The sequence below is a fragment of the Zootoca vivipara genome, chromosome 6 (genome assembly GCF_963506605.1).
Source record: "Zootoca vivipara chromosome 6, rZooViv1.1, whole genome shotgun sequence".
Classification (NCBI taxonomy): Eukaryota; Metazoa; Chordata; class Lepidosauria; order Squamata; family Lacertidae; genus Zootoca; species Zootoca vivipara.
The window spans coordinates 74,868,281-74,893,180 of record NC_083281.1 but is presented as its reverse complement, the minus strand read 5'-3'; the positions used below and the strand labels follow the sequence as shown (position 1 = coordinate 74,893,180).

General features: G+C 50.1%; 1 protein-coding gene and 1 non-coding gene across 4 annotated transcripts in view; both read right to left on the bottom strand.

The window, feature by feature from the left end:
• CAMTA1 (calmodulin binding transcription activator 1) overlaps positions 1–24,900 on the bottom strand; it is a 691,460-nt gene that overhangs the window by 29,980 nt on the left and 636,580 nt on the right. For 2 of the 3 annotated variants that reach the window (XM_035117087.2, XM_060276129.1), the window contains exons 7-12: positions 15,783–15,923; positions 12,186–14,062; positions 8,135–8,261; positions 7,263–7,397; positions 1,786–1,937; positions 146–342 (exon numbers count right to left, since the gene is read on the bottom strand). In XM_035117087.2, coding sequence (XP_034972978.2) covers positions 146–342; positions 1,786–1,937; positions 7,263–7,397; positions 8,135–8,261; positions 12,186–14,062; positions 15,783–15,923 — 2,629 coding nt within the window. Of the gene's footprint in view, positions 1–145; positions 343–1,785; positions 1,938–3,773; positions 4,122–7,262; positions 7,398–8,134; positions 8,262–12,185; positions 14,063–15,782; positions 15,924–24,900 lie in introns of those variants that run through there. The other variant, XM_060276130.1, reaches the window with a different exon arrangement.
• On the bottom strand, positions 6,809–6,883 carry TRNAN-GUU (transfer RNA asparagine (anticodon GUU)). Its single transcript has one exon. It is a non-coding gene; the product is annotated as a tRNA-Asn (tRNA).

Below are 24,900 nucleotides of genomic sequence, written 5' to 3'. Positions count from 1 at the left end.
CTTGAAGCCTTCAACAGCCCTTAAGGGGTTCCTACCAAGTCCCCAGGACAGCCCTGAACCCCAGGACAGCTGCCTCCTCCTATGGAAGAGGGATAGCCAAGTGCGCATCCCCAGAGCCTGCCCCTGCACCCCCCCGGGTTCTTACCGCCATTTAAGGAGAGTCTGGATGAGGGTCGCATAGCCCTGGGCTGCTGCCAGGTGCAGGAGGGTCATCCCCCGGAAGGTCTTGGAGTGGATGAGGTGCTTGGATTTGGCCCAGCAGGCCCTGCTCATCATCTTCTCACACACAACCACCACACGGCTCTCAAAGCAGTTCCCCAAGGTGGCTGCCCCCGAGATGCACTGCAAGGGAGAGATGCGCTGGGCTCAGGGGCTAGCTCTCAGGAGAGCAAGCCAAGCAGTGTGGGCAGAGAGGGAGCAGAGTCTAAGGCTTCTTAATGGATTTTGCCATGAACAAATGACAGCCTGAAGGGGGAAGAGTCTGTCCTCAAACAGCTGGGTGGGGCTTGTTGGCTCTGTGCTATGAATGGGTCGTGTCCCTCAAACATGGGAAAACACAAGGAAGTGCAAGTCTGAGCTAGTGAGAAAGGACAGGCTGTCAGCTAGGACACTCCCTGTGCTTGTCTTCAGGACCATTGCAGCCTTCCCCAAGAATACAGCTGGGAAGGGCCCAGGGAGCTATTGCGGAAAAAACTCTTCTTCTTCTTGTTGCTTTTTTTTTTAAACTGCCTTTGCATTATTTTCCCTCTTCAGAATGAGCAACCAATTACACTAACTACAATATTAGTGGCTCTTATTTCTGAGCATTTTAGCTTCTTTAATTTCTACATAGTAGCACATCTCTCTCCTTACTCGTTGTCTTCAAGGGGCAACTGATAAACTGAAGGAGGACCATAGCTCAATGCTGAAGCAGCTGCTTTGCTTTGCATTCAATCCCTAATGGCATCTCCAAGAAAAAAAACCCTCCCTGAAACTGTGGAGAGCCACCAACAGTCAAAACTGAGCTAAATGAACCAATGGCCTGCTTTTTGCACCCAACATGGACTGTGCATCTTCTTGATCAACACTGAACATAGAAAATAAATAGGAAGCTGCATTTTGCTGAGTCTGACCATTGGTCCATATAGCTCAGTACTGTCTACACTGACTGGCAGCAACACTCCAGGGTTTCAAGCAGGGGACATTTCCAGTCCCACCTTGGAGATACCATGGGAGATTGAGTCTGGAACCTTCAGCATGAAAAGGAGGGGCTCTACCACTGACCTACAGTGGGTGGTCCAGCATCATGGAGCACAAAGCCTCTATCTTAAATGTTCCCCTCCTCCCAGTTGATGCTGGTGGTTTTTTTTTTTGTTTTGCACCATCAGCAGCCACTTCAAAGTCAAGAGGGAGAAAGCCTCTCTATAAAATAATAATAATAATAATAATAATAATAATAATAATAATAATAATTTATTTATACCCCACCCATCTGGCTGGGTTTCCCCAGCCACTTTGGGTGGCTTCCAACAGAAAAATGAAATAAAATAATCTATTAAACATTAAAAGCCTCCCTAAAGAGGGCTGCCTTCAGATGTCTTCTAAAAATCTGGTAGCTGTTTTTCTCTTTGACATCTGATGGGAGGGCGTTCCACAGGGTGGGCGCCACCACCGAGAAGGCCCTCTGCCTGCAACTCCCTGGTTCTCTAGAGTGGCACAAAAGACTGAAGAGACTGCAAAAGCCTCTTGAACGTAAAGTACTCCTGTGGGGCACCCAGGAACACAGCCAGGGGGCTCAGCATGTACCTGTGCTTGGCTACCTCCATTGCCGCTGCCGTTGCCCCCACCACCACCTACGCCTTGCTTGTGCTGCTGCTGCTGCTGGGACCCAGTCATTTCGGCCATCCTCCGCTCCATCTGCTCAAGTCGCTCCAGGATAGACATCCTGAACTGGTTCTCTGCGGTAACACAGGAGAGAAACAAAGAGAAAGGGTGTGAATCAGAGAGGTACCCCCATTCCCGCCATGGGGAGCAAAAGCAAAACAGGAGAGGCAAGCCACTGACAAAAGGGTCCCAAGTCTTCAGAAGTCTGTAACCACAAGGATGTGTGTGAAGGAATCTGGGGGAATCAATATGCTAGGAATTCTTCTTCTGCTCTTTGGCATCACACTGTCCTGCTTCTGAGTGCTTTCTTGGCTTTTCTCAACCACCCAAAACAGAATCAGCTTCTGTATTGAAATATTCTCAAAAAGAAAGCAATGCATGCCCAGGGTCTTTGGCCCTCTTGGCATCTTCCAGTGGATAGACCCAACAACAGTTAGCAGGCATGTAGGCTAAATGGGCCCTCCAGGTCGCAGGAGTTTATCTTTGGACACCAAGGCACTGAGGATGGCCAGCTTGCATCCTTCCGAAGGCCTCAGTGAAACAGTGAGGAACCTCAGGCCAGTGAGGAACCAATAGGGCCACATAAGTCTCTTGCTTGCCCAGATTTCATGTAGAAACCCTTCAGCCAACCATGTTACTTTTGAGTCATTGACTCGGCTTCTCTCTCGGGTGGGGAAATAGTGAAGGAATTATATATAGGGTACTAATGCCTTCGGAAGACTGACACACAAATGCAGAACGCCGCTGCTGGATTGGTGGGTGGGGCAGCCCAAGGGGCCAAGCATCACCAGTCCCGAAAGTGCTGCCCTGGCTGCCCAAAACAACCAGGACCCAAGTACCTCCCCTGCAAATATCAACCATCTCAAGCCCTACAATTGGTGCTGCCACTTCTGGTAGTTGCTCAACTGGCACTGACCACCAACAGGGCCCCTTTGGTGGTGGTTCCCCATCTGTAGTCCTCCCTGGTGAGATTCCTCTGTCTCTCTCAATACGTACTAACATTTAGGAAGAGTTTTGAAACATTTCTATTTGATAGCTGAGAAATTCTGATTCTAGCAAGTTTGAAATTATTAGCTGTTGTTTTCAGATGTCCTTAATCACTTTAAATAAGTTTTATTTTTAACTGCACTGTCTTCCTGTGCTTTGTTGTTTGCCTCCCTGGGATCTTGGTGGTGCTGGGGAGAGAAATTTGACAAGCAAATAAATATAACCTCGTTGGCCACCCCCCTACCCCAGATTCTTCCAGGCATCACCCACATGTTTGAGGGCCTAATATCTGCAGCCTGGAGGAAAAGGACCTTGCTGTACAGCACAATGATAGAATGAATGACAGAGTTGCAGGACATCTAGCCCAACCTTGTGCAAGACAGGGATCTGCAGCTACAGCACCCATGACAGTACCCGAACAGGATAGATAAAGCTCATCACCCCCAGAACTGCTTGTACCATGAGGGTATTCCTCCATTCCATTTGCACCCTTGGCCTTTGGGCCTGCCCTCTGGAGCAAGGGAGATAATCCACACCTTAGGTTGTGGTCATTAAGTGATGAACCTGCCTGGAGGAAAACCAGCTCTCCAATGCCTGGTTGAGATCCCTGACACTGTCAGATTTCGAGGGGGGGGCACTCCCTCTCTTGGGATTTCGCTCCACTTCCAGGGTGGCAAACCAAGACAGGCGGTTCCACAGGCCACCTCTTCAGGCTGAGTAGCCTATTTTGGGGGAGCACAGTTTGCAAAAATCACCCGCCCGCCAGCTGTATACTAATCACACTACTGTCTAAAAAGCAGCCCCAACCAGTTCAAGGAGGCCTGGCACTTCCTTGAGGCGGGGGGCGGGGCAGGCTTCACCACTTTCTTGCTCCAAATCGCTTTCTCTCCCCGTCCCCCGCATTTCAAAATACGTTTTCTTACATTTCGGACGCCCCGAGGGAGAGGTCGCCGCTGCTGCTGGCGGTGGGAGATCGGGAGCCTCTAGGCGGCTCTTCTGTGAACCCCTCCCGAAGTAGGGGATAGCGAGGAACTTCCGTGGGGCGGAGGGCGGGGGAGAAGAGGGCGCGTTCCTTCCCCCACGTGCGGCTGGGAACTTTCCCCGCTCCTCGTCCGCGCCTGGCGCTCCCCTGGAGTCCGCTCCCACCTTCCGCGCGGGCCCCGCGGTGGCGCAAAAAAGGTGGGCAGGTCAGGAGCGAGGCGCACTTATCGGCCAGCCAGCTCGCCCACCCGCGGGTCCCTTCGGACGCAGCCCGAGCGAGGGAGCGAGCGGCCGGTCAGCCCGCCGGGCTCTTTGGACAGCCCTCCTTTTCCTTCCCCGCCTCTGCGCGGCCAATCCGCAGCGCGGAAAGTGACATCAGCCCCCGCTGCCGCCGGGGAGCGTCCGCTCGCCACACGCGCGCCGGAGCCAATGAGGAGCCGTCGGGGCAGCGCAACAGGTGCCCGGCCCGGGACGCCCCGCGCCGCCACCGCCCACCTCGCCCGCGGAGCCCAGCCCAGCCCTGCCTTGCCTGCGCCGTCCGTCGCGGCCCCGCCATGCCCGGCCGGAGCGCACGAAAAGGAGGAGAAGGAGGATGCGCTCGCCCCGGAGAGCGAGCGACCTGGCCAGTCCCGCTCGGTCTTGCCGCCGCTCTGCGCCCGCAATGCAGCCGCCGGGGAGGGGGCGCTCCGCATTATGACAAAGCGCGGCTGGAGCCGCCTCCGCGCGGCAACGCCGCCCCCCTCCCGTCGGGCTGAGCCTCCCGCCTCGCCCCTTCGCCGGCCCTGGCTGTCTGTCGGCCGTCGCCCTCCAAGCTGCAAGTCGCTATGCCTTGCGCCGTCCTCCTCCCTTCTCCTCCGCGGGCTGAAAAGTGCCCCCCGCCACGGCTTGCCTTCGGGTTGCTCCTGCTCCCCCCCCCCAAATTCCTGCGGGTGGGCTTTGGCGGGAGTCTCCTCCAACTCTTGTGCCTGGGCACCTGTGAAGCAAAGGGAGGGTCTGCGCGGCAAGGACGCATGGCTAAACTGGGGTGGGATCGACGTTGGGACGGCCTTCCCTTGGACAGGCCCCCTTCAGCGTCCGGAGCAGAGCAGAGCAGAGCCGGCAAGGCAATCCTTCCCCCCTTTCCTAGATCAGATATACCTTCCTCTCCTCCCATCCCCAAATCACACGAGAGCCATTATTCCCTGCCTTCCCCTCCCGCATGACCGTGCCCCGCTCAGCCAAGCCAAGCCTGAGAAATGGCTTTGGGCATTCCTGCGTTTCAGGGTGTGAAACGCTCCCCATTTTGAAGGCTGCCTCAGGAGATGATGGTCTCTCCTTGGCTGGAGGTGGAACGGTCACCAGCAAAGGATGCTGCTGTTGCAGATCCTGCACTGAGCCAGGCATCACGTGTCTCCAAGCTCCCTCCCAAGTCTATAATACAACTTGTCTACATCATTCTTAAGAGTGTGGCACTCATACATGGACACAGTCCTCCAGACCAGGCTGGACTACTGCCGAATAAATTAGAACTATTACTTCCCAGGACTTGGAAACTATGATCCTATTCATGTTGCTTAAAATTACCCACCCACCCCACTTTTTTTGCAACCATATCACAGTGCTGGCTCATGTTCAGGTTGTAGCCGATTACAATTCTGAGATCCTTTTTACATGTATTGCTACCAAGGCAGGTTCCCCCCAAACGACAACAACAACAAAACCTCAGGGTGCACCTCACCAAATATAGAACTTTGCATTTGTTGCTGTAAAATTCTTTTTTTTAAATTAGTTTTGGCCCAGTTTCCTGTTCTCTCAAGGTCTGCGGTGATAGTAGCTCTCCCTCACAGTTTTGCATCATCTGCAAATGCTCATTGTGTCTTTGAGCAACCCTCATGCTTGCAAGGATAATGGCCTAGTTCTTGCTAAGGTATTACAGCCAAGCCTGGCTATAGTACATCAGATTGCATGATTAAATGTACCTGGGGGATCCTCTGATTAACTGATCTTTCCCCAAGAAGAAGAAATGTGTGCAGAAGGAGGCCAGAGCCCTTCTTCTCCCCAATAGTTTTCCACAGGGAGGGTTTGTTGTTTTGGCATGCAGGGACATTTAGTCACGTCTGGAGTGATGCAGCCCAGAGACAGCTCAGAGCCCCAAAGCAGAGCTGCTTTGCAGGAGCTGCACCTCCTCCCAGGTGTTTCCCTCCCCGGGCAGGTATTCCTCACTGCTCACTGCTAGCAAGTCGGGTTTCCTGGATTTGCTGGAAGTGTTTGAAAGGAAAGCTCCCTGGACTGTCTTTTACCTGCCTTGCCTTGCTGTTTGGCAGACTTTTATGGCTTTGATTCTTGTTGCATTTGAATGGTAATCATTTCCTACCCCACCACCACCCCTGTGCAAACGAAGCCCATAAAATTTGATTAGATGAAATCAGAATGGTGCCCTATCCTCTCCTTTGGAGAAAGGGGATCTCTGTAGCACCCTCCATCTCTCCCACTCACATCTTTCAGCTTGGTAAGCCTCGGTTCCTCCAGGAAACCTGAGCAGTGCAGTTTCATTTCACCCTGTAAGCTACAGAAAATCCAGGTTGCCTGAGTCAGCTGGAGGTAGAACTCTTTGAAGAGTCGCCTGGGAACAATCTGGGTCAGCTTCCCCACCTCCAAGGAAATTAATAGACCGAGCCTCTGGCAGAGCATGGCTTTTTCCACACAGGAGGTAGCACACAGATAGCAGGAGGAGCAGAGCCCCTGCCATCCTCCCGCTCATTTGCACAGCCTTCCTCAAGCTGGTGCCTTCTAAATGTTTGGGCTACAACCTTCCTCACATTCCCTAACCTTTGGTCATGCTGGCTGCTGGGTTGGAGGCCACAAAACTTTGGAAGGCTGGTGGATGTGGTGGCCTAGGGGAGGCACTGTTTTTGAATTCATAGAATCATGGAATTGTACAGTTGGAAGGGACCACTCAGATCATCTAGTGCAACCCCCCTGCAATGCAAGAATCTTTTGCTCAACATGGGGCTTGAACCCACAACCCTGAGATTAACAGTCTCATGTTCTACCAACTGAGCTATCTTAGAACTTGTGGCATCCCTGCTACTGATAGAGCACACCTGGGGTTGCAGAGTTCTGAAGTACCCCAGAAACACTTGTGATTGCCCTTGCAGCCACTTCTGGTTCTATACATCATTCTTGGATTCTGGGCTTGCTTTGGAAGGAGATTTATCACTCGGGAGTGCTCCAAAGTCACAGGGGCTGAGACCTGCAGGTGGATGGGCTGGTTAAGGTATCTTTTACAAGACAAAACCGAAGGCAACAGCTCTACTTGCAAGGAAGGGATTCGCCAGCGATGAAGCCTGATACTTTCCCCATCTTCAGGAGACTGGAGCCCCCACTGCACAGTCTGACCTCCTGCCCCCAAGACCACCCACCACTCTGGGAGCCATGTTTGCATTTCTCACCATCCAGGGACAGCCAGTCGTGCTGAGAGGAAGGCAAGGGTGGCAGTGCCCGTGCTTTGTACTCAAAGACCACCGAGTTGGAGATGATCTGGTTGTTGAAGGCCACTTGCAGAGTGACGAGCCCCGTGTCATGAGCTGAAAGGCAAAGGGAGATGGTGGCTTTTAAGAAAGTGATCCCAACACACGGAAGCCTTCACTGGGCACCTGCAAAACACACCTTTCTCAGTGTGTTGGGGACTATGGCGACCCCCTCTCCTCCCCACCACCTGCCCTTTCTGGAAGCAGAGGCTGGCTCTCTGTCTGCTGCAAGGTGGTAAGGTAAAGTACCCCCAGACAGTTAAGTTCAGTGAAACTTGACTATGGGATTCGGCACTCATCTCGCTTCAGGCCGAGGGAGCCTGCGTTTGTTCGCAGACAGCTTTTCAGGTCATGTGGCCAGCATGACTATTTAAACAACAAACTAGACAATAGGACAACTTAAACAATGCAATAAAACTGGGACGGCAGCAGCAGATGGGGAAAAAATCTATATGAAAAGCAACAGATCAGAAGACAGATCTACCGACACAACAGTCAAATTGAACCTCTATGCTCAGAGGCTGTGTACCTACAAATAACAGATGCTGGAAATGAATGTCGGGGAGGGCCTCTTTACTCCTCATAGGTTTCCAGGAACCTGGCATGCTGTGGTTGGAAGCCAAAGGCTTGCACTTTGCAGCAAAGTGGCTCCTGAATTCTGAAGCAAGGATTACAAGTGTGTAAAGGTGCCCCAGCTCTTTCTGATGCGACGCCTCCAGCACAGGGGCTTTAAACACACACACACACACACACACACACACACACACACACACACACTTTCCTGGATTTCTCACCTGGGCAATAACAGCGCAGCACCCCCGGCTGTATCAAGGAGGCCGGCACTGAGATCTGGTCAAACAGGCAGCTGTAGTTATTGCTGGCCTCCTGCCAGGGCCCTGTGATCAGCACCTTCACGCCCCCCTGCAGAGGAGAAAAGCAAGCAGAGCAGGGAATGGGTCAGGAGGAGTCAGTCTTGGACCACTCTTGGCTGCCTCCTCTCCTCGGGGGGCTACCTCCTCCTCCTGCCCCACAAAATGACTGGCATTTGCCACAGAGAGATGAAATAAGAGCAGGAGTCATATGGATGTCAAGGGACTCTCAGCCCTGGTGGCCAGCCAATGGACCAAAAGACCAGGCAAGCAGGCAGGGCTCCATGGCGAGGTAGGGGGGGGCTCCCCTATTTATGAGGTGGCTTTCAGTTGGGAACTGGAAGTGTGGAGCTGTGAGTGGTTCAAGGTGCCCAATTGAGGCTTTGGGCTACAACTCCCATCATCCCCAGCTGTCACGGCCATATTGTAGCCCAAAGCATTGGAAAGGCACCACTCAGCAAAGGCTAGCTTCGTGGGAACCAGAGAACAACCATGTGCCGCTCCATCAGATACTGTCTTCCTTATTTTCTCCAACCAAGTCCTGTAACCAATGCCACCTAGTAGACAGGAAGCTACTGTATTTTTCGCTCCATAAGACACACTTTTTTCCTCCTAAAAAGTAAGAGGAAATGTCTGTGCGTCTTATGGAGCGAATGCGTGGTCCCTGGAGCCGAATTGCCCAGGGGCGATTCATGCTCTTTTTTTTTAAGAAAGAGCTGAAGGCTAACAAGAGGGAAAGAGAGTGTTGAAAGGAACCCGCTCAGCAGCTGATTGCAAGAGATCGGGGAGGGAGATAAGAGGAAGGCTGTTTGTTTCCCCAGTGACATGTGATTGTCTGATTAGATTATCTGTCTGGAAACTGTAGAAATTGGTCCCTTTCCTTTCCTAGAGAAGCTGCAGAACTGTGGGTTGAACCCCGTAAAAACAGGATTTTTTCCCCCTTTGCAAGGTAAGCTCAACAACTTTGAGCTGATCCTAAAAAATGGAGTTTTCCCCCTTTGCAAAAAAGATGCACAACTGTGAGCTGCCCCCCCCCCCAAATGGGGCTTTTCCCATTTGCAAAAAAAGCTGTACAACTTTGAGCTGATCCTCAAAAAAATGGAGCTTTCCCCCTTTGCAAAAGAAGCTTCCTCAATTATTTAATTGGGGGGGGGGCAAAAGCACCTAGGCCTCTAGGAGTTGGCTGCTATGCCTAGGACAATTCAAGAAAGCAAAATATTTTTTTCTTGTTTTCCTCCTCTAAAAACTAGGTGCGTCCTATGGAGTGAAAAATACGGTAAATGGGGCAGATGTGAGCTGGTATTCAACTAAGACCTATGCAGAGCGTAGACCCACTGAAATTAATGAACCTAAGTTGCTCCTGTCTGTTAACTTTGATGGGCCTACTCTGAGTAGGACTAGCATTGGACACCACCACCAGGGGTTCAAATACCACCCCTGGCTTCAGTTGACTCTGTGGCCTAGAGAAGTCGCTATTTGCCTCAGTTCCCCATCTGAAAGAATGGAAAATGCAGCAGCCTATTGCCTGATGAATGTTATCAGGCATGTTCACCGCCCAGCTTTCTCCCCAATAAGGACCTCAAAGCTTGTTGCCATTCCACCTGAAGGAAAGCCCCTTGAAGGAAGCAGGAGAAATAAAAACCAATCCATCAGTACTGGAACCACAACACAGGAGAGGGACATTCAGATTTCCTTTCCAAAGCCCTTCCAGAAGAAGGGAGCCGCTGCTGAAAAGGTCCCTCTCCGCTCGCCTGCAGCTCCTGAGTCAGGCTGAGATTCTCAGGGCCCAGCTGACAGTATGAGAGAGAGAGAGAAGTGGATCAAAGTTTCCTGATTTTGCTAAAAAATGTAAAAGACCCTGGAGGAGCGGCAACAGGGGAGGGTCACCTTAACCCACTCTCCCTCCGCCTGTTTTTCAGAACAATATTGTGCCCCAACTCATCATGAGGAAAAGATAAATATTTCCTGCTATGGGCATTTTCAGTGAGAAATAGCTCTGTGGGGAAAGCCATGGTAGCTTCCTACAGCTGCTACTTATTCTGCAAAGAAAACTGATGCGTGTGACCCTTGATTCCGAAGGGAGGACTTGTTTTAGCCCGGGAGTTGCCCGGGAGAGAGAATCAAATGTGGGCCGGGGGAAGGAGAGGCCTCTGTCCCACTGCTGCCTCTGTCCAAGCAAGTAGCACAAGAAGCATCTTCAAGTTGCAGAGCCGCCCTGCATTGGCTTCTGCTGTCACATTTGGGCAGGAGATCTAAAAACCTGGAGAGAATCTGAAATATGCTTCTCCTGTGCTGACCCCCAGTGGCAGAAAGGCAGAAAAACACTTTTCAAAAAAGCAATTTTACCAGCTTGGATTGGGAGGCCCTCGACACACACGTTGTTAATACTTTTCAGATCTACTTCTCTAAAAAGTTAGAAGTGGGGCTGCTGTGAGCAGGTCTGGTTGCAGCACCTTGGTCAGTGCACATTTAGTGTCCAACCTGGGAGTCTTGGCGTGCAGTTGGAGAAAGGTAACGCAGAGGGATGTGTTTCATGAAAGGCACGAAGGCACTTTGCTCTGGGGATGGACTGGTTTATTTCTGGGGTTAAGATGTATGGCTTTAGGAAACAGGGCAGAAATGTTCACCTGCCCACCTTGGTTTGGTTTTGTGATGTCACCATGTGGCTAAAGCCGATTGGTTGCGTGGCACTGCCAGGAGGCCAGCTCTCTACTGCCTTTCATCCAAGGTGCACTTTGTACTTTTTTGCCCGAAGAAATGTTCTACACAGTTCTGTATAGGTAAGCGGGTAGCAGGGCAGCATTCTGGCTGGTTCAAAATATTTCTAGGCTGAAGCTGGCGACTGTGTTACTCATGTAAAGGTAAAGGGACCCCTAACCATTAGGTCCAGTCTTGACTGACTCTGGGGTTGCAGTGCTCATCTCGCATTATTGGCCAAGGGAGCTGGCGTACAGCTTCCAGGTCATGTGGCCAGCATGACAAAGCCACTTCTGGCGAACCAGAGCAGCACACAGAAACACCATTTACCTTCCTGCTGTAGTGGTACCTATTTATCTACTTGCACTTTGACGTGCTTTCAACATAGCTGCCAAGTTATCCCTTTTTAAAGGGAAATTCCATTATGCTGAATAGGCTTCCTCGCAAAAAAAAGGGAAAACTTGGCAGCTATGGCTTTCAAACTGCTAGGTTGGCAGGAGCTGGGACTGAGCAATGGGAGCTCACCCCGTCGCGGGGATTCGAACCGCCGACCTTCTGATCGGCAAGCCCTAGGCTCAGTGGTTTAACCCACAGTGCCACCAGCGTCCCTGACCATTAGGTCACTCACCTACCTACTCCCAATAACCCCAATCTCTCTCTCCCATCTTTGCTCAGCCTAAAACAGGGAGGGACAGAGGCCTTGGCGGGAATGAGAGACTGTAATGTCGATTGGAAAGGAGACTATAGGAGCACCAGAGAAGCCCAGCAGCAGCTCGATCAGGTCTTAGGGACCCAACGAGCCCAGAATCCTGTTCTCGCAGTGGTCAACCAGATGTTTCTTCTGGGAAGTCCACAAGCAGGACACGAGTCCAGCAGCAGCAGCAGCAGCAGCAGCAGCAGCAGCAGCAGCAGCAGCCTCCCTACTTGTGGCTCCCAGGACTGGCATTCAGAGGCATACAACCTCTGACAGCAGAAGCTCCCTCTCCCTTGCATGCTGCGGTTTCAGTTTTCCTTCCTTTCCAACTTCCCTGGAGCACAGATGGGACGGTCAGGTAGAGAGGTGGGGCCCTCCCCTCCTTGGCAGGCCAAATTATCTCATTTCCAAAACCCAGGGCTCCCCCCCCATTGGAACTCAGTTCTGGCATCTCTCAGGTGGGCGCCATTGCCATTCTAAGAGAACAAGGGAGGTGTTCATCATGGTGAGTTCCTGCACCTCTTTTTCTAGAAAAAAAATAGCACTGCCAAAAGCCACCAAGGGCTGAAAAGCCAAAAAGCTCACCTCTGGATAAGACCACTCGGGCGAGTAATCCGTCACCATGAAAAGGCGCCCGCTCTGCTGGAGCATGCCCAGGGTGCCCTGAGCAGCAGCGGCTGCTGCCGCTGCCGACACCACCTCAGTCACGTGCATGTACGCCAGAGTGCTTGCCCCGTTCTCTGTGCTGCTGCTGAGGTGCAGGCTGGCTTGCTGGGGGCTGCAGCAGGGGATACACATCTCTGCCTGGCTGTAGGAGGCCCGGTTGGCGTCCTCCGGCTGGGGCAGCCCACTGCTCTCGCCTGATACCAGCTGGTGCCCGTAGATGGTGTTGCTCCCACCTTCCACCGAGATGAAATCATTGATCAGGTCAGAGAACTGGTTGCTAAAGGAGATGTCAAAGTGGTCCAAGCTCAGCTCCATGTTGGAGGAGTTGTTCAAACCCGGGTGGGCTACTGGGTAGAGGCCTTGCACCATGTTCCCTTGGAGGATGGGAAGGCTGTTCCCATTCCGCAAGCTGCCCCCGTTGGTCTCGGGCTGCATGTAGTGCTCCGTCCCACCACAGGCCTGGAGCTCCCCCGTCTTCAGCAGGTTCTCATTCCCATCCGCCTGCGGCGAGGTCTCCATCGGGACCTCGCCTTCGGCCGACATAGCCTGGAAGTTTGCCTGGAACTGCATGAGCTGGAGCGAAGAGTTGGACTCGATGCGAGCTTCCACCGTGCCGTTGCAGTTGGAGGTGTTCTGGGAGGAAGCCTCCGTCTTCACGTTGGGGAGCCCTAAAGGGTTGACAAAGGAACTGCTTGCATCGTTCAGGTTGTTGTGGCTGTTTTGCTCCAGCGGCAGAGGTTTGCTGGCATCCTGCAGGAAGAAACTGGGGGAAGGGGTCTGGTGGACATGGGGGCTCTGGACCGCTTGGTTGAAACCAGAGGAGTAATCTTTGTTGGAATCGATTGCACTAAAGTCCATTTGTTCCAAGGTGGTACTGGGGCTGAGGCCTCCGCCGGATGGGAGCAAACTGGAACCGGTCGTAAGGGTGAGCGAGTTGGACGAGGAAGAGGAGGAGAACGCTTCTTTCGACATCTGCTGCTCAAAGGACGTGTCCTCCGTCTTAATCTCCTTGGTGAGGGCTGCGCTGAAGTTGAACCCACGCTCTGTCGTTGGTGACTGCCTGATGTTGGGGCCCAGGCAATCTGCCTTGGGGCCTCCTCCTCCATACGTCTGCCCCTGCTTGGGATTGTTAAGGAAGCAGTCCGGGTCGAAATTCATAGTGGTTTCTGGGATCTTCCGGCTACTGTCCAGAGTGGTGGAGAGCACCAGCTCTTCGGAGACGCTGGCGGGCAGCATGGACAGGCCCTCCGAGCTGCTGGCGGTGGGGAAGGTGAACTTGTGGCCATCCGAGCTCACGGCCAGGACCAGCCCTTGGGCAGCTGCGTCCGAGGAGAGGAGGTGCTGATTGGGACCCGCGGTGGGTGACATTGTGTAGACGGCCTCGCTGGTCACATCCGACATGAAGACTGTGGCGTTTTGCGACAGGTTGCCCATCACTGAGGCAACGGCCATGCTGGAGACCCCAGTGACAGCCGGGCTGTCCGCCACATCGGGGTCACTGTTCAACCCACTGCTGATGGACACGGGGGAGTTCTGCGTGGTGTCAGGGACTTCCACCTGATTGGTCGAGGAGACCTCTGTGCTGTTCTGATGCAGCAGGACCGGCTTGGCCACTTTGCCGTTCCTTTTCTCCCGGCTGGAGGACTTGCCATGGCTGTGCTCGTTCTTCCCTTCGGAGACATCGTTGTTCTGCACCTCGGAGTGGGCGCTGTACCCGCCTGACCTCGGCTCGACCTTTGGTGAGATGATGCGGTGTTTGGCACTGTTGCACTTGTGGTGCACACTGCTACCTGCGCCTGTCCAAAGCAGAAACAGAAGGTTAATCGTGGACTGGAACACAAGCCAGCTGGTCCTTATGCCAGAAGTTTCTCTGTATTACTTTCTATTGCAAAAGGGATGGCTGGGACTGAACAGCTGAAGCTTTCTACAGCCATCAGCCTTAGAGCAAGATCAAGATGGGCAAAAACACCATGAAAGGATCAACCTGTTGGGGGACTTCAGAGCTTCAGCCTGAACATGTTTTGCCTACAGCTAGATTTGTGCCTCTTGGACCAGAGGTAACTAAGCTTTCCGTTGATTTTGATATGAGACTATACTATGAGGCATCCTGTCTTTGTTGGTTGAAGGAATGGATGGTATTAGAGAATTCACATATTCTAGACTTAGAAGGTCATGATAATATTTTTGGTTGGCACACTTATTTATGGTATGAAGAGGTGAAAGTACATAAAGGATTTACAAATAATATAATTAGGAAAAATTTGTATAGAGTATGGGATAAATACAAACATTTATTAGAGGTAAAAACACCACTTTGGCTCTCACTGTTGGAAGCTATAGCAGTAAAGAAAAAGAATATGATAGAAGGGTGGACAACTTATAGAAATTTATTAAAACAAGAGGGAGGAGAGTATAAATTAAAAGAATTTAAGGAACCACAGAAAGAAGGTGAAGTCAAGTTTTGAAATGTTAAAATGACTAAAATGACTAAAATGTATAAATCTGAAAATCATAAAAAATTCATAGTTTAGGTTAAAATGCATTCAAAAATAAGTATTTTAAAATAAAATGTGTACAAAACACATATTTTAAGTTAGAATAGACAAAAATAATGCAATTCTTTGTATGATAATTTAAAAGAGGTTTGTAGCCTGAAGAAGAAACAGGACAGAACGTATGTCTGAAATTTGGGGGACATACAAAATGTCCCCTTTTATTGGTGGGGTAAGGATTCAGTCGTATCCTGGCAAGTGCAGGCCGTGCTATTATAGTCAATTTCCAGCTCTTGCACAGACCTGTTTCCTCAAAAGACTGGACTTTTTGCACTAAACAAAGTGACCAGCAAATATGCTGGGAAGCAAAATAATGTGACCTTCCCACCAGCAAATCAGGCTGAATGCTCAGTAAAGGGGCAAACTGGAAGTTACCTCCCCAAGTAGCCTAGGAATCAGCTGATCTGTCTGCCTCTGATGTCTAATGGAGGGTCCTGCTTAAGGTATTATGGCTAAGAGCCCTTCAACCCTCCTGGCCCATAGGGACATGGGTAGTGCAGGCAGGACTGGCCCAAGACATTTTGACACTCGAAATGAACTACAAAATGGTGTTCCCCTCTCCACCAGGGAAGAAGGGGAAAGTGAAGCTTGACATCAGGAACAAAGGAGGAATAACGGTCTACACCAGAATCTGCTGCCCCTGTGGATTCTGCCACCTGAGGCAGTTGCTTCACTTTATCTCAGGAGTGGGCTGGCCCTGAGCACAGGAAGTCAGAGCATTGGTCCATCCATGTCAGTGTTGTCCACATGGACTGGCTGTGGCTCTTCAAGTTTTTCAGGCAGAGGACCTTCCTACCCCTGTGACCCTCTTGCATGCAAAGCAGGTGCCTTGCTTCCCGCCCCCCAGCTGCATCCCACCCTGATTCCGCCCTCCCACAAATCCAGCACTTTGTGGCATTCCAAAACTGGGAGAGTGCAGAACGCTTTTGCTCCACTTTGGGCCCTGCAAGCTCCTGCTCCTCACCCAAGTTGCCAGTGCAGAGGCAATTGTGCGTCCGAGGCTGCGGTTTGGTCTGGTGGCTGTCCAGGATCTGCTGCACCAGCTGCTCCACAGAGAAGCCCGAACTGCTGTTCCCATTGCTGCACGTCCACTTGATGCCATGAACTGTGGAAAGAGAGAGAGAGAGAGAGAGAGAGAGAGAGAGAGAGAGAGAGAGAGAGAGAGAGAGAGAAAGGCAAGAGGTGAGGTGGAAACAGCAGCAGCAGCAGCCGGACGACCAGCAGTTGTCCTGGCAGATCCTTTGCTCTGGAGGACCTTTGGTTGGGGACAGACTATGTGGAACCACGTGCTTCGTCACCTCATTTCCCATTAGGGTAATTAGAGTTGGGAGTGAGAGGATGCCCCTTTCCCCCTTCCATGTTTCTCCAGGGGGCTTTGCCCTGCTTCCCGCTCCTCCTTCGCTGGAATAACTCCTAAAATAAATCCCAGGACAGGAGTATACACCCTTTGCCAAAGATTCAACTCCTTTCAGCTTCTTTGCATTCCCCCCCACCCCTCTGTGTACCAACCTATAGAAATATGTGCTGGGATAATTCTTTTGTTTTTTTCCTTCTGTGCCCCCCACCCTGCAAAAGCGCTCTTGGCATGAATGTGCGCATGGTTTCCTGCAGGTGAGTTTTGCTGCGTTTCAGCCGGGCACAGAAGTGCAGAGACGCAACCTCTGGCCAAAGAGCATCTTGGGGCAATCAGGTCACACTGAAGCTGCTCTCTTGTGCAAGGTTTTCATAGCCAGTAGGCACCACACCCGTCCTTCAAACATCTGTGAAATATGTCTTTGCTTCCAGCCTGTGGGGTTATTAGTCTGCCAGTCTTTTAGGTGGAACCAAGCTTTGCATAGCCTGGGTGCAAGCAGATCAGAGCCAATGTTCAATCAGTGGTTGGCCTGGGGGACTACCGCCTCCGCCATAACTTTGCAGGGGCTCTGGAATCCTTGGGCTTGTGATAGCTTCTGGGCTGGGTGCAAAAGTGTGACGTCGCAGATTCCAGAGCTATGCTTCCATTGCAGTGCACGTACGGTTCTGCATCCTGCTGTTGACGTAAACTTGGAAGGGACCCGTTTTTTGCTGCTCCAGAAGGTATGGCAGTGTTTTGTGAGGTGATGGGGGGGGGGGGAGAGAGAGACTTGCAAGGCCTTTTCAATTTGGCTCTGTACAGAATAGGGAGAGGCCCCTCCGCTGGAGCATCCCCAGCTCTCTGAAGAAGAACAATGCTGGCCTTCAACTTTGCTGCTTTTGGGCCACAAATCCTGTACCCGTGCCCCACCTTTTCCTCACTGGGTCACCAAGCTAGGCTGCTCCTCCTCCTCCTCCAAATGAGCTTCTTTTTCTGCTGCTGCTCCCCCTTCTGTTGTGAAGGTTACACGATGAAAACCCACTGAAGGGTGACAGATTGCAAGGAGAGAATTTCAGGATGCTTAATGTAAATTACCGACTGTCTTGGCACATCCAATATGCAGATTGTCTCGCTTTCCTTGCGCAGCGCAACAACCCCCCCCCCCCCGCTTTTTAAAGAAAACCTCCTCTGAGCCAGCGAGTTGTTAGCACTGAATATAAAATACTATCAAGATGGCTTTTAACATGTCACGCTTGGCTTCCTGACACATAATGAATCAGTGGGAAGGGGTGGGAGGGGGGGGGGGAAAGAGAGCATTATGAAGGGAAGGTTAATAAAACAGCCCATTGCCACCTCCCTCCTAGAAAGGCTGGAAGATCAAAACTGCTTGGAAAGCACACCAGATCTCATTGGAGTTTGGGTAGAGAGGTGAATAAATAGAGAAACGAAAGCATCCCCCTGGATCCTTTGCTGTCACTTGAGGCTCAGGTGGCTCAGGTGGCTTCGGTGGCCCGGAGTGCCTTCCATCACCTTCAGCTGGTGGCCCAGCTACGCCCCTATCCGGACAGGGATAGCCTAACTACTGTTGTCTATGCTCTGTTAATCTCAAGGTTAGATTACCGCAATGCGTTATACGTAGGGCGGTTTGGAAACTTCAGCTAGTGCAGAATTCAGCAGCCAGGTTGCTCATCACAGCAAGACAGTTTGAGCATATTACACTGGTCTGACTGCACTGCCTACCAATTAGTTTCTGGGCCCAATTCAAAGTGCTAGGTTTGCAGGAAAAAAACCCAGCCAGAATTTTACTATCCCAAAGATGGAAAAGCGACAAAATACCAACGAAAGAACATTGGCAAGAAAAGTTGATGGAATACGCTGAAATGGTGAAGCTAACCGAGAGACTTAAAGATAAGGACAATCGCGACTTTAAAAAAAGATTGGGAACCTTTTGTGATGTATATACAGAAACAATGCACTGAAATGAACTCACTGGCAGGATTCGAGTAATACACTTACAATGGACAAATACAAACAGAAAGTATAATTATGAGGTAAAAATGAGAAGAATAGATAAATGATGCAACCTTAATTTTAATATACAAGGAATACAAAATTATAATCAGAAGAAACAGGTATGCTATAAACCAGGAAGGGAAGTTGGGAGAATTCGTGGGGGGGGGGGAAGTTAGCTGAAATTGAAAAATGTAATTTGAATGTTTGATTATGCTAAAATTTCTTCAATAAAATTAAAAATGTTAAAACAACAACAAAGTGCAGGGTTTGACCTGTAAAGCTTTAAATGGCTCAGGACTGCCTCTTTCCATATGAAACTACCTGGACCCTGAAATCATCTTCTGAGGCCCTTCTTTGTGTGCTTCCTCCTCAAGAGGTCTGGAGGGCGGCAACACGAGAACGGGCCTTTTCTGCAGTGGCTTCCCATCTGTGGAATGCTCTCCCCAGGGAAGTCCACCTGGCACCTTCATTTAGGCACCAGGCAAAAAAGTTCTTTTTTAACCAGGCCTTTGGTTGATTTGATTGACACCCAATGCCCTTTTTAAATGTTTTTTTTGGGGGGGTGAGTTTATTGGGTTGTTGTTTTTATTTTGATTATTTATTTTGTGGTCTTATATTTTGATTTTGCCCTGAGACCTCCGGGTATAGGGCAGTATATTAATAATAATAATAATAATAACAACAATAATATACTTTGCAGCTGCACCACACACATACCCTCTCATGCACACACATATAGACTAGACCCAAAGGCATCTATCTGAAGGCAGCCCTGTTTAGGGAAGTTTTATTGTTTGATGTTTTATTGTGTTTTTAATATTCTGTTGGGAGCCACACAGACTGGCTGGGGAAACCCAGCCAGATGGGCGGGGTATTATTATTATCATCATCATCATCATCATCATCATCATCATCATCATCATCTTTCACACAGATCCATTTCACCTATGCACAGCCATGCATACAACTTTCCCTCTGCCTCTCACAAACCACACACCCACAAAATATATAAGCAAAATAAAAACAACAACCCAATATCCCCCCACCCCCCAAAAACCCCACAACCACATTTTAAAAGGGCATAGGATATCAGCTGGGGAGAAACACATTTCTGTGCTACACACATATATGACTGCAGTAACACCTACAACAGCCCTGTAAAGTGGGGCAGCATTTTTTATCATCTCTGGGGCTGATGCTGAGAGAATATTGTTCTCATTGTTCCTTGCTCTGGGATTGAAAATAGTCAATACAGACCTGGTTACAACTATTTGGAAATAAATAAAATAAAATAAAATAACGGCTTACTTAAAACTCCCTGACCTTAAAACCAGGACTTTGTGGCTTACCCCATGACCCTTATGTAGCCATTCCTGTCTTTATGACTTCCATGGAAATATAAAACCACACATGTGAGAAGCAGGGCTCAGCTGCAGACTACGAGTTTTGCATGAAAAGGTCCCAGGTTCATCCCCTGGCATACCCCCTCAGGGAGGGCTGTGGAGAAACTCCTGTTCGAAATCCTAGGCAGCCACTGCTGGTCAGAAGTTGGATGGCCTGCTGGTCTCAGTATAAGGCAGCTTCCTCCATTTCTCCTGTGTTTCCAAGAAAAAAACCTACTACCCTGTCTCCAAAGCCCCTAACTGTGGACACACAACAGCCGGGGTCTCCTTGGCGACTGCCCATTTGAAAAAGTAGCATGTGCCTTTTCATTCCCGACTCCCCACAAGTTTTAATTGACAGAAATAAAGGGATCACTTCTGGTTTTTCTCAACTGGATTAAACTTTAATTAGATTTCTCTTTTCATACCTCCGAACACCTACACAATAACAACTTTCAAATCCTGGCATGTGGTGTCTCCCACCCTTTTGTGGGTTGTGAAAACCCACCTGGCTGTGCATTGCTGAGCGAGCAGACTTGAAACAATGTCCCTGTCTGGGGTTCCTTTTGCAATCCTTTCTTTTCCAGCAACCGCTGCTCATTCCAACATCTCCTTAGAAACCCGGCGAAGTCTGTCATTTGCTCCTTAATTGCAGCTGCGGGTCAAGCAAGGCAGAGCATTCTCTTTTAACTACAAAAAGGCAATTAGAAATGTAGCTGCCTCTTTGTGAAAGTCTGCGGTCTGCGGCTATAACTGCATCACGTTCGTCTCCCAAACCAAGTGCCTAAAGAGATTGCCCCTTCTGAGCCATGTGGTGCCTAGCTGAAAGCCCTCGGCTTCCCCAGGGTTAATCGAGGAGCTCTGAGCAAGTAATGGTGGGGACCAGGGACGGGAAGAAAGTCATCCTATGCATTTATCGCAGTGGACTGACCCAATTTGACCTGCTTGGAATGAAACGATCCCTTGGATTACACACTTCTCGAGTGCGGGATATACGGTAGTTCTGGTCTCCAAAAGGGGCACACAAATAACTATCGATCTATCTACAAAAGTTTTGCGTTAGGGGAGAATGCACCAAAAACAATGGGAGTAGGGTGCACTTTGCAGGAAGGAGGCTTCCATAACATGCAGATATTTTGCGTGTCAGAGGCAGGGAGGGCGAGAGGGAGAGAAACAAGCCTTTGGTGGAACGCCAGGTCCATCTCTGGAAGGGGCTGCAGTTATTAAACAGTAAATTCCCCAAAAGGGCCTGATTGTGCAGAAAAGACACGGTGAATGTTATGGGATAGTATGTAGAGGAACGAGAAGCTTGCCGTTTCCTTACATTTACAGGCCTCTCCCCACTTATGCGCATTTGACTTGCACGCGGCTGCGTATATGCGTGGCGCTGAGAAATAATGAAACAAATTGACTTAAACTGCAAAAAGGCGTGAAAAAGGCAAAGACGGCCAGAAAAAGAGCAGGAAAATTGCAAAAACATGGCAAAAAGAGAGGGAAAATGGCCACAACCAAGCCCTGCAGGGTATTGGTCTACCTTTGAATCACAGCCAGGCACTTACGGGGGACTGGTCTACCTGCCTTGTTTCCACATCGTCCTCCAGCAATGAAGAAGACAGTCACTATTGCCACCATTCATGCCAGTCTGGTAAGTGCTGCTGGTTTTTAAAAGGGGTTTTCGAGGGTTTCCAGAGGTTTAGAGGGCACTTACAGGTTTTTTGGATGGTGTTCCCGACTCTGCACATTTTCACTTACTCTGCACACTTTCACACGGCCCACCCGGAAACAAAACCCCACGTAAGTGGGGGAGATGCCTGTACTGTATTTAAAAGTTCTACTGTCAGGACCAAGGAGAGTGAAAAACTCAAGCAGCCCCTACTCCTTATTAAAGTTTCTCAGCTAATTTGCACTGCAGGACCAACCCAGCCTTTTCTGGTCGTAATTTTCCAAGAATATTAAAGTGTTGGAAACAATTTGTCCTCGCTTTGGAGACACAGCGCTTCAAGGGTTACTCTAGAGGGCTGTTTCCCAGATGGGCAACTGGAGTCCCTTTGGCACAACCTTGGCTAACCTGGTTCCCTCCAGGCTTTTCGGACTACAACACCCATCAGCCCCAACTGGCATGTGTCCTCTGGGGATCATGGGAGTTGTAGTCCAAAACAGCTTGAGCACACCAGGCTGGGGAGAGCTGCTATGGAGAAATAGACTTGGTCAGGAAGGTATGTGTGTGTGGTGTGCCTTTGAGACAGTGTGTGTACAGTATATTTTGTGTAGTGGCGTTGGGTGAGCTGCAGAAACAGAGGTGTTTTTTGTTGTTTGGCTGGGGTTGCCTGACCTGTTGTTTATTTCTGAGTCATCTAAACAATTCTATTCTGGAGAACGTGACATTGAGCTCACTGGGGTTTACTCCTAAGTAGGTGGGCCCAGGACTACACTCCCAAAGTCACAGGTTCTCAGTGATGCACAGAGGAGCAGCGGGCAGTGGCGATATCCACACCACAGCTGGTCCTCCTTAATCTCCAGCACATCAGAGCATAGCTGCCAAGTCCCGGTTAGAAAAATACGGGATCAGCACCACCGGCACCAGAAGTCGCTTCTACGCATGTCCAGACATGTGTAGAAGCAACTTCCGGTGCCAGCACTGCCCGATTTCCAGTGCCTAGACATGGGCAGAGCGGCACCGGAAGAAATCCGGGGGAATTACGGGATATTTTGCCATTTGGGATGACAGCGGGAAACAGCTTTAAAAACGGGGGTTTCCCGGGGGAAACGGGAGACTTGGCCGCTATGAATCAGAGGCCTTGCTCAGTTGCTCCTGGGCTGGCAAACAGGGGATTTTGTTGTGTGTGTGCAGAAGCTCCCCTCCTAGTTTGGTGCTCTCTCCTGAACCTCTATACCAGGTACACAAACTGGCAAAGTGCTGAGCGGCTGCCACACGGCTCCTTTATGACTCCTGCGGCAGGAGCCATTAATTCCTCTCTCCTCCTCCTCCTCCTCTGGTGCCCATTGCAAGGCCCCTTTATGGCTTCCCACAAACCCACAAGCTCGACATCAGCAAAAGCAAAGCACCGGCTTGGCTGTGGCACACCTGGGACACCTCTCCCCGCTTCCAGGCCAGACAGGCGGGCTCAGCCTGCAAAGCATCTCTAGACAAGAGAGGCCACCTCTGCCTGCCTGCCTATTGGCCGGTTTGCCTGTTATTTATAGGCTGCCCCACCACAAAATGGTTCTTTGAGTTGGGTCTCGAATTAAAAGAGCAAATTATAAAGCAAATGTCTCAGCAAGGAGCACTTTCCCTCTGTTTCAAAGTGGGTAGAAAGGTGGCATTTAAATGGGGGGGGGGAAATAAACAAATGGTTTTTCGAAAAATCAAATGTTATTAGCTGCTGGTTGCTTTTGATTCCCAGCATCAGCATCACACTTAAGAACAAGAAGTGTCCTGAAGCAGCAGCAGCAGCTGGATCAGGATCCGACCACAGGGGGCCCATCTCTTCCTCCAGCTTCTCCTCTTCCTCCAGCTTCTTGTTCTCACAGTAGCCAACCAGATGTCTCAACGGGAAGAAGATGAGAGAGGAATTGGCACCATTACAGGTGCCACATAATACCCGTTCCACATTTGTAAGAACTTGACCGTTGAGTGTGGCAGCACCTGAACTTTGGAACTCCCTGCCTATTGAGATCAAGCACTTGCCTTCACTATACTCTTCTGGTGCCTGCTAAAAAAAATTTCTTCTTTAGACAAGCCTACCCGGATACTTGGACCCAGGTGGCGCTGTGGGTTAAACCACTGAGTCTAGGGCTTGCTGATCAGAAGGTCAGCAGTTCGAATCCCTGTGACGGGGTGAGCTCCTGTTGCTAGGTCCCAGCTCCTGCCAACCTAGCAGTTCAAAAGCACGTCAAAATGCAAGTAGATAAATAGGAACCGCTACAGCGGGAAGGTAAACGGCGTTTCCATGTGCTGCTCTGGTTTGCCAGAAGCGGCTTTGTCATGCTGGCCACATGACCTGGAAGCTGTACGCCGGCTCCCTCGGCCAATAATGCGAGATGAGCGCGCAACCCCAGAGTCGGTCACGACTGGACCTAATGGTCAGGGGTCCCTTTACCTTTACCTTTACCTTTACCCGGATACTTAGAAAGTTGAGGTCATTTTAGTACGTACATTTTAGTATTTTAATTTTTGCGTGTTTTAAAGTATGGTTGTGATTTTACTTCTTTTTGATTTTCTTGTTTTGTCTTTTTGTAAATTGCTTTGAGGTTGCTGTTGGTTTCTTTTTCCAATCAAGCGGGTATATAAATTTTATGAAACAAACAGGAACATCAATAAATAAATAAATATCATGCAACCTCTTACATTTTCTCTAAACTACAGTTCACAAACACTGGCACATCCCTGGATTTCGCAACACGTCAGGGCATGTTGCTGAATGCATGACCTGACCGGGAAGATCTGCCTGTGGCGACTTGATCTCTGATAGCTCTTTGCTAAGCATCTGTATCCCTGCTATTTATACAAATACCCGAGTGTTGCCAATACAGAAGACCCGGAGGGAGGGAGGCGGATAAACAAAGAGGCATTTGTAATACAAATGAGCATTGTGGCCCATGCCAGGGTTCCACAGCGATTAGAAAGAAATGGAAGCCGGAACAGTTTTCAAGCCTTGCGTGCCCTGTGCAGATAATAAATCCTGATTTGGTTGGCTTGGGGCACTTGCAAGACGGTCATTATTTTCAGGGTAGGATTCAATTGCCTATTAGCAAATTCAGGCGGCAGTCAAGTGGGAGACTTTGAGCAAGAGATCCGCTCCCCCGTCCGCTCGACATGAATGCTATAAGAAAAGGGTCAGGAAAATGTGGGATAATTCTTGCAACATCGTCTCACCTCCCCACAAACAAATCAAGAGAGAATGAATCCTCGCTGGGTGAAGCTGTGCTGAAGCAGAGCAGCGTGGAAACAACCCCCCCTCCTCCAGCCCCAATTTTATAGGAAAAAAAAAGATTCATTCTTATTGCTAGCCACATGGTGGAGCTCCTTGACCAGGCTGTGATGAGGCTCTGCTTGCTTTGATACATAAATGAAAGCTTTTGCTGTTAGTGGTCAACCCCCCACCCTTTAAATATTCTATAATCACCAAGATTACAGACTTAAGAATTCCGTTGGCTGTTTCAGGTCTGTGCTTTGAATAATTAGGAGAAAACAAGAACACAGTGATTACGGATGACTGACATGGAGTAGCATTTGCTGGAGGTGCGAGCTCGGCCTTTGATGCACGGAAGTGCAACGTGGCAGGCGGACAGAGATTCAGTTGTCAAACCACACTGTGCAAAAGAGCAGACAACGTCGTGTGTGACAAGAGAGT